Below are 15,672 nucleotides of genomic sequence, written 5' to 3' on the forward strand. Positions count from 1 at the left end.
ACACCAACAGATGACTTGGACAGTATTATCTCAGAGGTTCAGAGATAGCCCCCACCTGTTTGGACAGGCCCTTAGCCAGGATCTCCTAGATCTGGACCTGGACCTAATGGGAAAATATTACAATACATAGATGACCTATTAATCTGTTCTCCAGATGAGAAAAGTGCCCAACAACATGCAATTCAGGTTCTAAACTTCTTGGCAGAAAGGGGATATAAAGTCTCCCGTGCTAAGGCACAGATGGTCAAGACAAAGGTCACTTACCTGGGAGTTCAGATTACACACGGGTCCAGGAGGCTGTCCTCTGATCGGGTACAAGGAATCCTCCAGTTGCCCTCCCCCACGACTCAAAAACAATTGAGAGCTTTCCTGGGGCTAACTGGATATTGTAGGATCTGGATACCCAGCTATGGTCTAATTGCCCAGCCCTTATGTGAAAGCTGGACTTCCCTGGTGGCTCAGATGGTAAAGCATCTGTCTATGATTCGGGAGACCCAGGTTCAATCCCTGGGTTGGGAAGATCCCTTGGAGAAGGAAATGGCAATCCACTCCAGTACTATTGCCTGGAAAATCCCATGGACAGAGGAGCCTGGTAGGCTACAGTCCATGGGGTTGCAAAGAGTTGGACATGACTGAGTGGCTTCATGTTCATGTTTCACTCAACTGTTAAGATGTATCTGTTTACATTTAGAGCGCTAATGAATGACAAAAGACCTCTCCCCTGCTTCAAGGTGGGGCAGAGTGTGGGTGCAATTTGGCTTCCAAAGCTCCTTTTAGGATTGGGCTGAGGATAAACTTCACCTGAAATCACAGTTTTAAAAATATTTATTTATTTGGCTGCACCTGGTCTTAGTTGCGGCATGCAAACTCTTAGTCACTGTCATGCAGGATCTAGTTCTGTGACCAGGGATTGAACCAGGCCCCCTGCATTGGGAGTGCAGTCTTAGCCACTGGACCACCAAGGAAGTCCCTTAGCATCTTCCGCTTCCCCATCCTGTTTGCCTCAGACCTTCAAAGGTTTCTCCCGAAAGCACTCCCTCAGTGAATAATTGGCACAGGGCATCCCTTTCTCAGGCTCTGCTTCTAGAGAACCTGACCTAACACATTCATCCTTCTTTGGGCATTCAACCAAGACTTACTGGACACTACATAAACAAAAAATGAACACCCTCAGTTAAGGACAAGTCTATAGTAAAGACAGTAAGGCAGAATTGGACTTCTCTGGAGGTCCAGTGGCTAAGACTCAGCACTCTCAATGCAGGGGGCCCAGGTTCTTTCTCTAGTCAGGGAACTAGATCCTGCATGCTGCAACTAAAACCCGGCACAGCCAAATAAATAAAATTTTAAAAATAAGGCAAAGCAGATGGACATGGAACAACAGACTGGTTCCAAATAGGAAAAGGGGTATGTCAAGGCTGTATATTGTCACCCTGCTTATTTAACTTATATGCAGAGTACATCATGCATGAGAAACACTGGGCTGGAAGAAGCACAAGCTGGAATCAAGATTGGCAGGAGAAAGATCAATAACCTCAGATATGCAGATGATACCACCCTTATGGCAGAAAGTGAAGAAGAACTAAAGAGCCTGTTGATGAAAGTGAAAGAGGAAAGTGAAAAAGTTGGCTTAAAGCTCAACATTCAGAACACTAAGATCATGGCATCTGGTCCCATGACTTCATGGCAAATAGATGGGGAAACAGTGGAGACAGTGGCAGACTATTTTGGGGGGCTCCAAAATCACTGCAGATGGTGACTGCAGCCATGAAATTAAAAGATGCTTTCTCCTTGGAAGAAAAGCTATGACCAACCTAGACAACATATTAAAAAGCAGAGACATTATTTTGCCAACAAAGGTCTGTCTAGTCAAGGCTATGGTTTTTCCAGTAGTCATGTATGGATGTGAGTGTTGGACTATAAAGAAAGCTGAGCACTGAAGAATTGATGCTTTTGAATGGTGGTGTTGGACAAGACTCTTGAGAGTCCCTTGGACTGTAAGGAGATCCAACCAGTCCATCCTAAAGGAAATCAGTCCTTAGTGTTCATTGGAAAGACTGATGTTGAAGCTGAAACTCCAATACTTTGGCCACCTAATGAGAAGAACTGACTCATTTGAAAAGACCCTGATGCTGGGAAAGATTGAAGTCAGGAAGAGAAAGGGATGACAGAGGATGAGATGGTTGGATGGCATCACCGACTCAATGGACATGAGTTTGAGTCAACTCTGGGAATTGGTGATGGACAGGGAAGTCTTTGTGTCCATGGGGTTGCAAAGAGTCGGACACGACTGAGCGACTGAACTGAACTGAGCTGGATGGAGTCTGACTCTGGTGCAGCTACTTTAGATCACAGGGGTCAGGGTGCGTTTCTTTATGGGGAGCTGAGGGAGCTGAGCCCTGAGAATTTAAGGGGTGGAATGTGTCAGGCAGATGAAATAGCAACAAGGGCTGGTATGGCTCGAGTATAGTAGGCACAAGAGGAGGTGATTCAGTGTGTCTAGGTGGAATGTTGTGAACAGGCTTTTATTTTATACCCTCCTTATGTTTATTTGGTTTTGGTTTCAGAGATTTCCTCTTTAAGTGCACAGACAGTTCAGGAGTTGTTTTGGCCTCTGTCTGTGGAGAAAACCACATCGTAGTTCCACTTCGTGAGAGAACAGGAGAAGCTTTGGGAGTTCTCGATGTTAACATTGGCAAGAGTAAGATGTTGTTGTATCGAGAGTTTAAAGATCTACAGAAAATGCTGAAGGTGATCCAGCTTGCCTGCAGTGAAATACTGGGCGAATTATCTGGAGAAATAAAGAAAAACTATATCCTAGGTATTGTGAATGCGGCAACTGTCTGAATTCATAGATTTAATAAGTTTGGGGGAAATCAGACAATACAATGAAGGATGCATTTTCTAAAATGAATTGTTGCAAAGTACATATCTTTCCACATGGAAGGATTTCCTTCATTCAGTCTTGGACTGATTAGTCTGGCCTATATGTTAGAGCAAAGGGTAAGGAATCACATTTTCTTGCCTGCTGCTGCTGCTGCTGCTAAGTCGCTTCAGTCGTGTCCAACTCTGTGCCACCCCATAAACGGCAGCCCACCAGGCTCCTCCGTCCATGGTATTTTCCAGGCAAAAGTACTGGAGTGGGGTGCCATCGCCTTCTCCGTTTTCTTGCCTAGAGTCATGGTTTTAGAGTTGAAGGACTCATAATGGCAATATAGAAGTAGCATTTATTAAATGCCACATCATGTGTCAAGCACTTTAAATATGGTATTTCAATTAGTCCTTATCATAACTCTAGGAGGTGAATGGTGATTATTTCATTTTACAGACAAGGGAAGTGCACCAAATCACACAGTTGACCAGTGGTAAAGGCTGGATCTCCACCCCAGTTTGGGTGCTCTTTCCACCACAGTGTGCTTGCATGCTCATTTGTGTCTGACTCTTTTGTGATCCGAGCCTGCTCTGTCCATGGGATTATGCTGGCAAGGACACTGAAGAAGGTTGCCATTTCCTCCTCCAGGGGATCTTCCTGACCCAGGGATCAAACCTGTGGCTCCTGAATGGCAAGTGGATTCTTTAGCACTGGGCCACTTGGGAAGCCCTCACAGCATTAACTCACAGGAACATCTCATTTTACAGAGAAAGGAGCTAAGGTCTGTCAAAGTAAAGGTCCAAGAGCAAGCTACTGCAGAGCCAAGAACAGACCCCAATCCTTGTGATTCCACTTCCACCAGGCTACTCTTACCACAAAATCAGTGTAGGCAGAAGGGAGGGAAGATGAAAGCATGGAAACCTTTCACTACCAAGATTGGAATAAATAGAATTAGTAGAGTAACACTGTTGGATAAAGCTGAAACACTTCTAGCCATTACACAGTGTGGGATAAAAAGGAGAAAGAAAGGAAAATTCATATCTTTTGAGCATCCACTATGTGTAAGACCTGGGACTAAGCACTTTTCCATGTACCATCTCCTGTTAATTTCCACAGCTTAACGGGAAAGTAGGGATCAACTCTTCTCACAGAAAAATGAAAAGGGGGCTCAGAGAGACAACTGAACTAATAAGGGTGAAAGTAGGTTTCAAAGCAAGGTTTAGCTACAAATAAAGGTTTCACCTTTTCTCAGAGCCTCTGCCTGTGAACCCCACAGGTGGGATTCCATTTTTGCCTTTTGATTTCATGACTGGAGAAACTAAGATTGTTTAACGCTATAGGATATAGTCTTTTTTTCCTAAAAAGAAAACAAAGGTTTGCTATATTACATTCAGAATCCTGTGAAAAAGTAGTATGTGTTCTGAACAGCCGTGTGGGATGTCTTTCTGTTATTCTAGAGATTGAAAGTGTGGGAGAAGTACAGCGGGCAGGCATTCTCTTCTTCAGAGTCATGCTACAGGAGCTACAGGAGTGCCTCAGTCTACTTACATCCTCGGACTTTGTGTCACTGTTGCTGCATGATTATGACCCTCTGGCGGAAGTCAAAGCCCCGCCAGACAGCCAGTCCCAGGATCTGAAAGCCAACATAAAATTAGTACAAGACATCCTGAAAGGGATTATCGTGTTCTTTCATCCAGAGTTGAAATCATCAAGTGACTTAGAAAGTTGGGATCACTGTAAACTGGTAAGTTTCATTAAAAAAAAAAAAAAAACTCTTCATTGAAGAATAACCTACATGAGTTAAGATATACAAATCTTAATTGCACAAATCCTTGATACACAAAGGCAAGAATTTTTACACAATGAATGTAAGAGGCACCTGGAACAAGAACAGGAGTGGCATCCCCAAAGCCTTCCTTTTTACAAACCTCCCCATCACCAGCCTCGCACACACACACTCTCTCTCTCTCACACCCCAAGGGTAACCAGAATCCTGATGTCTAACACCATAGATTGATTTTGCCTGTTTCAAAGTGTGTATAAATGGAATTGTGTAAACTTAGGAATCAGGCACTCTCCTTCCACTTGATGATTCCACGATTTTTGTTCTTTGTTTACAGTACATAAACCAACAGTTAGTCGAAAATATTTGTGACTTTGATCCAACTGCTATGGAACTGAAAGTTAATTTAAGGCTCATTGCTGAATACTTTGAAAGTAAGTTTCCACTTAATTATATTCTAAATCTATACCAACAGCAACAAAATATAGTTGCAATCCAGAGATTTTTATTAGAATACAGTGGCCCAGCATGCATGTGTGCTCAGTCGTGTCAGACTATTTGCAACCCCATGGGCTGTAGCCCGCCAGGTTCCTCTGTCCATGGAATTTTCCAGGCAAGAATACTGGAGTGGATTGCCATTTCCTACTCCAGGGGATCTTTCTAACTCAGGGATCGAACCCACATCTCCTGCATTGGCATTTACCACTGAGCCACCTGGAAGCCCCAAAGCACCCAAAATTCAATTTTTAGGGGAAAATAGTTCTGATTATAGTCTTCTAAAAGTAAGGGCATTGTCTATAATCTATTGCAATCCCCATAGTGACTATCTGTGCCATGCACATGAGAATTCAGAAGCACCTCTATCTCCCACTTAATGACTCCATATTCAAAATTCTTAAAAAAAAAAAAAAAGCAAATGGAGGCTGCAGTAAGGCTAGAAGCCAAGTTTGTTAAGCGAAAAGGCAGCTATGATCTTTAGTTTCCATGAAGAACCAAATAAAACAATAGAGCATGAGTCTTTACAGACTAGTAATGTAGACTTTTTGGAAGAAGGAGCATCAGCAGGTGGTTAAGACTCTGCTCTCCCAATGCAGGGGGCATGGGTTCCATCGCTGGTCAGGGAACTAAGATCTCACATGCCATAAATATACATGCACAAGCACACATTCCTCCATGTGGGTGTGTTATCCCACCAGAGACCTGAGGCTGTTTACGCGAATGGAACAGTAAACAATGAACTTATTCTTTCTTAAAAAAAAAAAAAAAAGATGTTAAACTAATCATTGATTGGGGAAATGGCTCTGTAAAAATCCCTCACTAAGCCTTGTCTCCCTCTCCCCCATTCTCTTTGGATCCTCCAGACAAAGGGTTTCTGGACTTCTGGGACACATATAGTAGACAGAGAGGCTTGGAACCAGATTCCTAGGACAAGAGATAGGAAAAAGCCACCCAGAGGAAGACAGCCCACACTCCTCAGGTTGTCTGTGGAAGCAGGAAGCAGTGGGTGGATGAGAGAGAGAGAGATGTTCTGGCTTAGAAAGGAGAGATACTCCCAGCAGTTTGGGAATGCTAGACACGAGGTTCACATAGCAGTTAACATGAATTAATGTGGACCAAGAGTGGTGTGAGTGAAGACTATGGCTTCTATGTAGCCTCATGGCTGGTGGCTGATTCACAGGCACCTCTGCATTCCCAGGTGTTAACAGTTCTCGCTGCTTTTAAGGGGTCGTTTAAGGAAAACAGGGGGCTTCCCTGGTGGCTCAGATGGTAAAGAATCTGCCTGCAATTCAGGGCACCTGGGTGTGATCCCTGGATCAGGAGGTTCCCCAGGAGAAGGGAGTGGCAACCCACTCCAGTATTCTTGCCTTAGGAATTTCATGGACAGAGGAGCCATGTGTAGTCCCTGGGGTTGCAAAGAGCTGGACATGCCTGAGCAGTTAACACTTTCACAGATGGGAACTTCTGGCTAACTTTTTGAGGAAATAGCCCCATTGTCAGTAGAAATTTGGAAATTTCCAGGCTTGCTGTTGAAGTCTGAAGCCTTTTTGATTCTGCGCATGTGACTTGTTTTGTTTCTCTCCAGAAGCTATAGAATCACTGCTTTATCCCCACGACCGTGAAACTTCAAAATGATATATCTTTTAAAAAATTATTATATTTATTTTAATTGGAGGATAATTTCTTTACAATATTGTGGTGGCTTTTGCCATGTATCGACATGAATCATCCATGGGTGCACATGTGTCTGTCTCCCCATCCTGAACCCCGCTCCCACCTTCCTCCCCATCCCATCCCTCTGGGTTGTTCCAGAGCACTGGCTTTGAATGCCCTGCTTCATGCATCAAACTTGTACTGGTCATCTACTTTACATATGGTAATATACATGTTTCAGGGCTCTTCTCTCAAGTCATCCCACCCTCGCTTTCTCCCACATAGTCCAAAAGCATGTTCTTTACATCTGTGTTTCTTTTACTGCCTGGCATATAGGATCGTCGTTACCGTCTTTCCAAATTCCATGTATATACGTTAATACACTGTATTGGTGTTTTTCTTTCTGACTTATTCACTCTGTGTAATAGGCTCCAGTTTCATCCACCTCATTAGAACTGACTCAAATGAGTGATTATAGCTCAGTAATATTCCATTGTGTATATATACCACACTTTCTCATCCACGCAGGTCTATTTTCGTCCATTGATCTGAACACTCCCTGGGCCTTTTCAACTGTGAAACGCAGGTCCTTACATCCCAATGATTTCCTCCCTGACATCAAGGTTGCTGCACATGGCTGTGCAGTTTGTGTACTGCACAAACGTACCCTGCTGAGGGGGTGGGGAGCTGAGACCTAACTAGGGTTCCATTCACGATACTGTGGGCTTCAGCTTACACTTACGTCTGCTTGGAAGAGGGGCACCTCCTTCACACACTTTTTTCTGTTCACCAAGCTGTGTGCATTCATCCATTCACACAAAAATGACCTAGAGGTTAGAGGAGGCCCTGCCCTCCCTTTTCTGTGTTCCTTCTTTGCAACTCCTATTATTCAGACATGGGAAATCCTAGATTCAGCCTCCAAAATCCCTATAGTTTCTCTCCTATTTTCCATCTTCTTTGTTTCACTTTCTGAGACATTGTCTCAACCTTTTACATTTGTTAACTTACAGAGGTACATAGTCAAAGAGTTTGGAAGCCATTGCACAGAAGTATGAATTTTTGTAAAGATAAATTGCATTTATTTAAATTCATACATAATTTGATTTATAACTACATCGTGAAAAAAAAGTCAGTACAATGTGATACTGTATAGAAATTATGCTTCAACTGGAATAAGACTACTATATTTGCAAGAACTCAGTTAGGCCTGGAATAAACTTCCACCCAAGGTTTGATAACTCAGGAAAAAATTTGGTTTTACCTCCTCGTTTAACACGAACTCTTGCCCGACAAACTGGAAGCAGCACTCTGCAGTACCTTCAGGACCACGTAAATTAGAGACATATTAGGTCCCTGACTGTCATGGAAAATAAGAATTCTCCTACCTACACAAAAACTGATTGAAACTGACACACATATACCCTTTTAAGTACGATGTTGCATGGACCTTCAGCTCATCGTATGTGGCAGTAATGTTAAGAGGTGGTAGAGGGTATGTGAAACAGCAGAAATAAAAGAACTGCAATTAAGAGAACTAATGATGAAGAGAAGAGCGTTCAATAAATACTGCTTAGAGCTTCCCTGGTGGCTCAGTGCTGTAGAGTCCGCCTGCCAATGTAGAAGACATGGATTCAATCCCTGATCTGGGAAAATTACACATGCCAGGGAGTAGCTGAGCCCACGCACCACAACTATTGAGACTGTGCTCTGCAACAAGAGAAGCCACTGCAATGAGAAGCCTGGGTGCCCAACTAGAGAGCAGCCTCAGCTCACTGCAACCAGAGAAAAGCCCAAGCAGCAGCAAAGACCCAGCACAGCCAAAAAACAAGTAAATAAATGAAAAATTTGAAAAAAGAAATACTGCTCACTGATCTTGGGTTAGTTGTTAGTTGAAAGGAGCAGCTACACATTAACTTTGAACTTGAAGCTTAAGAACTTCATTCTTTTTTGCCTCGCACATCTAATTGTCTTTCATTCCCAAAGCTTTTAACTTAATCTAATGTTAAAGCAGAGATTCATAAAATGGAATTTTAATTAGAAATATCTTAAAATGACCCAATGTTTTCAGCAGAATGAATTTCCTATATAATTAAAAGTTTGATTAAGCTAGAATCTACAAAAAAAAAAAACCATAAAATGTTTCTGAATTAATCGGTTCATAAACAGATTCAAAGGTTGAGCCAGCAATTTTTTAAACTCAGATATATTCAAATAATTTACTATAACCTTTACCAAGGAAGAATTAATCTGTGCACACTGGCTCTCTGCTGAAATGCAAAGAGCTGGCATCTATCCACCACAAGAGGGCAGTAACACTCAACCGTTGTTAATGGGAAACCCGCGGACCAATGGAGGCTTCCTTTAATAGAGGAATCATTAGAGCCAGTTGTTAAGCCATAAATCTCTCATTGGGAACAGGACAGGGAAACAGGAACCTTCGCCCAGACAGGTTCGGAGCTTCTGTCCCCGGTAACAATAAGACAGGAAATAAGCAACAGGGGCTTGTGAAATGGAGCGACTTCGCCCCCCATCCTCACGTCCTTAAATCACCATGGAGATGGCCTACTAGCTTAATAATGGCTGCAGACAGGGGTCTGTTCATCTGGATGTCAGATAAGAGCACTGGCAGGCATCAGTGCAACAGAGCTCTTAATGGGGATTTGGAAAAGGCAGAATAAAGGCTGTGGAGAGCAGCAGAGCTGTTATATCTCAGAAAATTAGTCAGGACTGGTTTTAGAATTGTTCTAATGGCACCCCACTCCAGTACTCTTGGCTGGAAAATCCCATGGACGGAGGAGCCTGGTAGGCTTCAGTCCATGGGGTCGCTAAGAGTCGGACACGACTGAGCGACTTCCCTTTCACTTTTCACTTTCATGCATTGGAGAAGGAAATGGCAACCCACTCCAGTGTTCTTGCCTGGAGAATCCCAGGGACAGTGGAGCCTGATGGGCTGCCGTCTATGGGGTCGCACAGAGTCGGACACGACTGAAGCGACTTAGCAGCAGCAGCAGCAGCAGCAGGGTGTACTTTAATTTAGACTTGTAACATTGGGACATAATGATAAAGTAATTTTTTCAGCCTATAGCATTAACTTTTAAAGCTTCCAGGAAGTTAATACAAAAAGGGATCAACAAATGCATCTCAATATTTTAAGTATGTATGTTAATTGGTCTAGTGTTACTCATATGATATGAATCAGATATTTTTTAGGTGCTCTCATGTCTGACATCTGCTTTCATTTTTATTCATAATTGTCATTAATGTTACTGAGCTATAATCTGAAAAGACTTCAATATTTGAAAAGCCTAACTTAATTATTCCACAATGTTGTTTCAATCAACATTTATTAAACACTTACAATTGAGAAAAAAGACAGTGCTTCTGTGTGTGTGTTAAAAGAGGAAACTTTAGAAAATTGCACTCACATGTTTTATACAGTGAGCGTCAAATAAAAATTGAGATTTGAGTATGTTTTCCATATTTTATGTGCCTTTCCTGTTCCACATTGTACCTTTTGTGGTAGTGATACCTTGAGAACCACAGAAAATCTTAACCTAATTCAGGGAAACTTGTTCCTTCACGTTGATAGAAGACAAGGAAATATGTTCTGTTTTGTTATCCTAATTGACAACCATGAGTGACATAATTGTCATTGTTATTAATGAGCTATTGGATAGAAAACAATACTTAAAATCTCTTAATCAATAATGTGTATACATGTGTGCTCAGTCATGTCTGACCCTTTTCGACCCCATGGTCTGTAGCACACCAGGCTCCACCGTCCCTGGGATTCTCCAGGCAAGAACACTGGAGCTGGTTGCCATTTCTTTCTCCAATGCATGAAAGTGAAAAGTGAAAGTGAAGTCGCTCAGTCGTGTCCGACTCTTAGCGACCCCATGGACTGAAGCCTACCAGGCTCCTCCGTCCGTGGAATTTTCCACGCAAGAATACTGGAGGGGTTACCATTTCCTACTCCAGAGGATCTTCCCTACCCAGGGATCAAACCCATGTCTCTTGCATCTCCGAAATTGGCAGGTGGATTCTTTACCACTACACCACCTGGGAAGCCCTTTTATTTGATTATAAATATCATGTAATGGTTTGATTCAAGTCAAATCAATAAACATTTATTGGGTTAGGAACTGTATTAGCCACTAGAAGTAACAAAAAAGTTAAACATAGACCCGAGGGTAGAAGGGACCTGAAAGAATGAACATATTTTTTTGAGCAACTACTCTTTGACAGGTTTTTGCATGTCTTTCCTCTTTGATCCCCATAACAATTCTGAGGTATCTGTTTTGTGGAAGAAGAAACAGGCTCAAGGCAATTAAGTGACTTTTCAAGGTCACAAAACTAGTTGGAGTTGAGCCAAGATTAGAACCCAGATCTGTTTAAGTACATTCTCTTTCCATTGGACCATTCTATTTGAATAGTCATTGACTGACTGACTCCTGAAAAAAGTAATTTTTAAAAAAATTTTATTTATTCTTTGTTGTCCTGGTCTTCCTTGCTGTGCGTGGGCGTTCTGTACTTGTGGTGAGTGGGGAATACTCTTTGTTGAGGTGCACAGACTTCTCACTGCAGTGATTTCTCTTGTTGCGGAGCACCGGTTCTAGGCACATGGGCTTCAGTAGTTGTGGCTCCTGGACTTTAGTTGCTCCGTGGCACGTGGAATCTTCCTGGACCAGGGATGGAAACCATATCCCTTGCATGGTAGGTGGACTTCTATCCACTGTACCACCAAGGAAGTCCCAAAAGTAATTTTTAAAAAATAGTTTGCAGTTTAACAAATGAAATATTTTGGTGTGCAGTGATTATAGCTTTAAAAATAATTTTTAATTAGGAAATATTTCAAACATAGAGGTTAGAGACTAATACCTGTGTAGTCATTACAGAACCATATTCTTAATATGTTTTTGAGCCAGACTTTTTTTAAAGAAAGAAAACATTACAGGAATAGTTGAGAATTTCTATGCTTCTCCCATATTTCATTCTCTTCTTCTCCTCCCTAGAGCTAATACTATTATGAATTTGGTGTTTATATGAATCCATAAACAATATAATATTATTTTACAGGTTTTAAAATTGTTTTTAACTGTATCCAAAAGAACATATTATTATACAGCTTATTTTTGTTCTCAACAGTATGTTTCTAAAAACATAGTTACTGCTGAGTCTTAGTCGTGGCATGTGGGATCTAGTTCCTTGGCCAGGGATGGAACTCAAGCCCCTTGCATTGGGAGCTAGGAGTCTTAGCCACTGGACCACCAGGGAAGTTCCCTTAACAATATGTTTTTGAAATATCCACAATGACGTATGTAGCTCAGCTCTAGTTCTTTGTTAAACGCTGCATGCTGCTGCTGCTGCTGCTAAGTCACTTCAGTTGTGTCTGACTCTGTGTGACCCCATAGACGGCAGCCCACCAGGCTCCCCTGTCCCTGGATTCTCCAGGCAAGAACACTGGAGTGGGTTGTCATTTCCTTCCTCAATGCATGAGAGTGAAAAGTGAAAGTGAAGTCGCTCAGTCGTGTCCGACTCTTAGGGACCCCATGGACCCATTTAGGATCATCTAAATACATAAAGCAAATATTAACAGACCTAAAAAATATATAGCAACATAGTAATAGTAGAAAATAGTAGAAAAATTTAATACCCTATTTTCATCAATGGATAGATCATCCAGATAATCAACAGGGAAACATCAGCCTTAAATAAAACATTAGACTAAATTTACTTAGCAGACAAATACTGAATATTCTAACCAAATGCAGCAGAATTCACATTCTACTAAAGAGCACATAAAACATTCTCCAGGATAAGTCATTAAACAGGTCATTAAATTTGGTCATATTGAATATGTTAAATGCTGCATAGGGTTCCATTATAGGGCTTCCCTGGTGGCTCAGATGGTAAAGAACTCACTTGGAATGCAGGAGACCCAGGTTTGAGCCCTGGGTTGAGATCCATTATATGAATATACCAAAATTAATTTATCCATTTTCCTATAATTACATAAACAAGATTCTGCTATGGTTTTGACTCAAAATATATCTAATGAACTTTTGTCATAATTTTTCTTATATCTCAGTATTAAAATATATTTCAGTAATAAAAGTACAAAACTAACACTTTTTTTTTTTTGGTACAGATCATTCTCGAATTGAAGTATGGAAATTTGGTAATTCTGCCATCGAATACCTATACCACTGGGCACACATCTGTTTAGCTCTCATAAAGCTAAACAAAAAAATAAGTAGTGCTATCCCCCCCCCACTGCCATCCAAGACTGACTCCTGTGTGTATGCAAAAATGCCAGGGGGAAGCTTGCCAGGGAAATGATAATGGAATTGCTACTATATTTAGGGTATTTTTGTCATGTTCAGTTTTGCTTGTTAACTATAAAAATATTTTCAATTGGAAAGGAGTGCCACATAGACATATTTTTCTCCTAGACCTTTACCTCAGCACTTTCTAAAACCAAAAGTGCCTCCGAGGGAGAAATTTGATCTAAGAAAATTTGCAGTTAAGGTAGCCATAACCAAATGTATGTTAAAGAACATATTTTAAAGTTTCTTTTTAGTTTTAGCATTTTATCTGCTGTGGGCCTATTATGGTTGGTTGAGTGAGTTATTGCAATTCTTTTCAGGTACAAAGTAAAGAACAGATGAGTATTTAGGGGGAAAATGGCAGTTTTTACATCAAAAGAGCACAGTTTTTACATCAAAAAAATATAATAAAGATTTTAAGAAATGGACTGGGAATTGTTTTTCTAATTTTTCAAAGGCTTTTATGAGCACCACATCCTCTCTGCTCCCATCTCCACTCCCTCACCCCCACTTACCCTAACAAGTTTAAAAGTTATTTCAATAAATAGAAAATCTGGGGAAATGTTTGCCCATGACTCATGGGAAAAAAACCTTTTTCTTTTATAACAAAATCTTCATGAGTTCAAGAACTGCAGAATTTATATTTATTTAAATCTTGTTATTACAGCAAACTTTACTGCCCTGTTGTGAGATTTCATCTTTGCAGTAAGATATCTGATGACAGAGTCCATTTTTAATAAAATTTTGGGAAATTAAACTTCATTTTCTTTATTTGGTTGACAAAATGTAATGCGTTCCAAACATCTTATAATTTGAGACTGGAGGTCCCTTTCTAACCTCCGGTGATAAGATGGCAATGTTATTTACCAGCCCTCATCTCTTGGCTGGTCCCATGCCCAGTTTTAACCTATAACCCTGTTTCATATTTGGAAGTGAGCTTTTCAGGGCATTTGCTGCAACATTTCTAGGAACAATGTTCTTGAAGATATTAAACTGATAGCCACACACTCTAATGGCTTCAGAACAAGCTTTTAAGGGGTCCACTGTGAATACAAATAGCATTTTAGGCAGCAAGGAGGGAAAATTTTTGCAGACTGTGACCTGTTGATCCATCGTGATGGGAATTAAGTTATTAATAACTAAATGGCATGCAGCTTAATGATAACAAATATCACACATCTGCATGACATTTTATCTTGAAGTATTTTCACATCCTAGCTCATCTGATCCTCCCAAACATGCAGGGTTGGCAGACTCAATATGATTATCCCCATTTCATAAACAAGGAAATAAGCTCAAAGAGTGAGTTAGCTAGGTTACAATGAGTAAGAGGCACCCACGTGTCCTGTTGGGCTTCCCTAGTGGCTCAGAGGGTGAAGCATTTGCCCACAATGCAGGTGAGCTGGGTTCGATCCCTGGGTGGAGAAGATCCCCTGGAGAAGGAAATGGCAACCCACTCCAGTACTCTTGCCTGGAAAATGCCATGGACAGAGGAGTCTGGTAGGCTACAGTCTCCATGAGTCACATAGGACTGAGCAACTTCACGTGTCGACTTCTGTTTTATTGCTTTTGGCAGTACGCTAGATACTTCATCAACACTTTCCAAACTTCACTAGGATAACAATTGTGCTATCATTCTTTTGGGAATGACTTTATTTATTTTTAATCTATTTATTTGTTTGCTTGCCCCAGGTCTTAGTTTTGGCATGCGGGATCTTGAGTTGCAACATGTGAACTCTTACTTGTAGCACATGAGATCTACTTCCCTGACCAAGGATTGAACCTGGGCCCCCTGTATTGGGAGTGTGGAGTCTTAGCCACTGGACCACCAGGCAAGTCCCTGGAAACTACTTTAAAATTAAGCAACCGACAAGGCAGATTGCTTGGATTTATTTGACTATCATTCAAGTAAAATCCTATCCCTTGACACCAGATACTTATTTTTTTAGTGAAGAAGATGTTATTTGTACTTGACTAAAATTTAGATGTTGATTTATGGTTAAGTCTATTTATTTGACTCAGTAGATTTATTGATTTACTTGTATTTACATATACTTCAGAAGCTCAGACTTGATTAACTGGTTATTTTTTTAGATTTCTCTATAGCTTATAGGTAACAATGGAGAAGGCAATGGCACCCCACTCCAGTACTCTTGCCTGGAAAATCCCATGGACGGAGGAGCCTGGTAGGCTGCAGTCCATGGGGTCCCTAAGAGTCAGACATGACTGAGCAACTTCACTTTCACTTTTCACTTTCATGCATTGGAGAAGGAAATGGCAACCCACTCCAGTGTTCTTGCCTGGAGAATCCCAGGGACGGGGGAGCCTGGTGGGCTGCCGTCTATGGGGTCGCACAGAGTTGGACACGACTGAAGCAACTTAGCAGCAGCAGCAGCATAGGTAACAATGACACTGCATACTGAAGACCTTCCATATCACTTTCTTTTATATTAATAATTACAGCTTTCCATGGTCCAGGAACAAAATAAATGTTCCAAGACAATGATATTGGAATTCAATTGGAAGCCCCTATTGGCCCTTTT

The 15,672-nt window shown here is 41.3% G+C and overlaps 1 protein-coding gene and 1 non-coding gene across 5 annotated transcripts in view; both read left to right on the forward strand.

The window, feature by feature from the left end:
* EFCAB5 (EF-hand calcium binding domain 5) overlaps window positions 1-13,728 on the forward strand; it is a 104,413-nt gene extending 90,685 nt beyond the window's left edge. For all 4 annotated transcript variants that reach the window (XM_061389499.1, XM_061389496.1, XM_061389497.1 and 1 more), the window contains 4 exons: window positions 2,565-2,818; window positions 4,327-4,613; window positions 4,990-5,086; window positions 12,952-13,728. In XM_061389499.1, coding sequence (XP_061245483.1) covers window positions 2,565-2,818; window positions 4,327-4,613; window positions 4,990-5,086; window positions 12,952-13,142 — 829 coding nt within the window. In that variant the 3' untranslated portion in view covers window positions 13,143-13,728. The remainder of the gene's footprint in view (window positions 1-2,564; window positions 2,819-4,326; window positions 4,614-4,989; window positions 5,087-12,951) is intronic.
* On the forward strand, window positions 448-519 carry TRNAH-AUG (transfer RNA histidin (anticodon AUG)). Its single transcript has one exon. It is a non-coding gene; the product is annotated as a tRNA-His (tRNA).
* Window positions 13,729-15,672: the final 1,944 nt, after the last annotated feature.

This window comes from Bos javanicus, chromosome 19 (genome assembly GCF_032452875.1).
Source record: "Bos javanicus breed banteng chromosome 19, ARS-OSU_banteng_1.0, whole genome shotgun sequence".
In the NCBI taxonomy this organism is placed as follows: domain Eukaryota; kingdom Metazoa; phylum Chordata; class Mammalia; order Artiodactyla; family Bovidae; genus Bos; species Bos javanicus.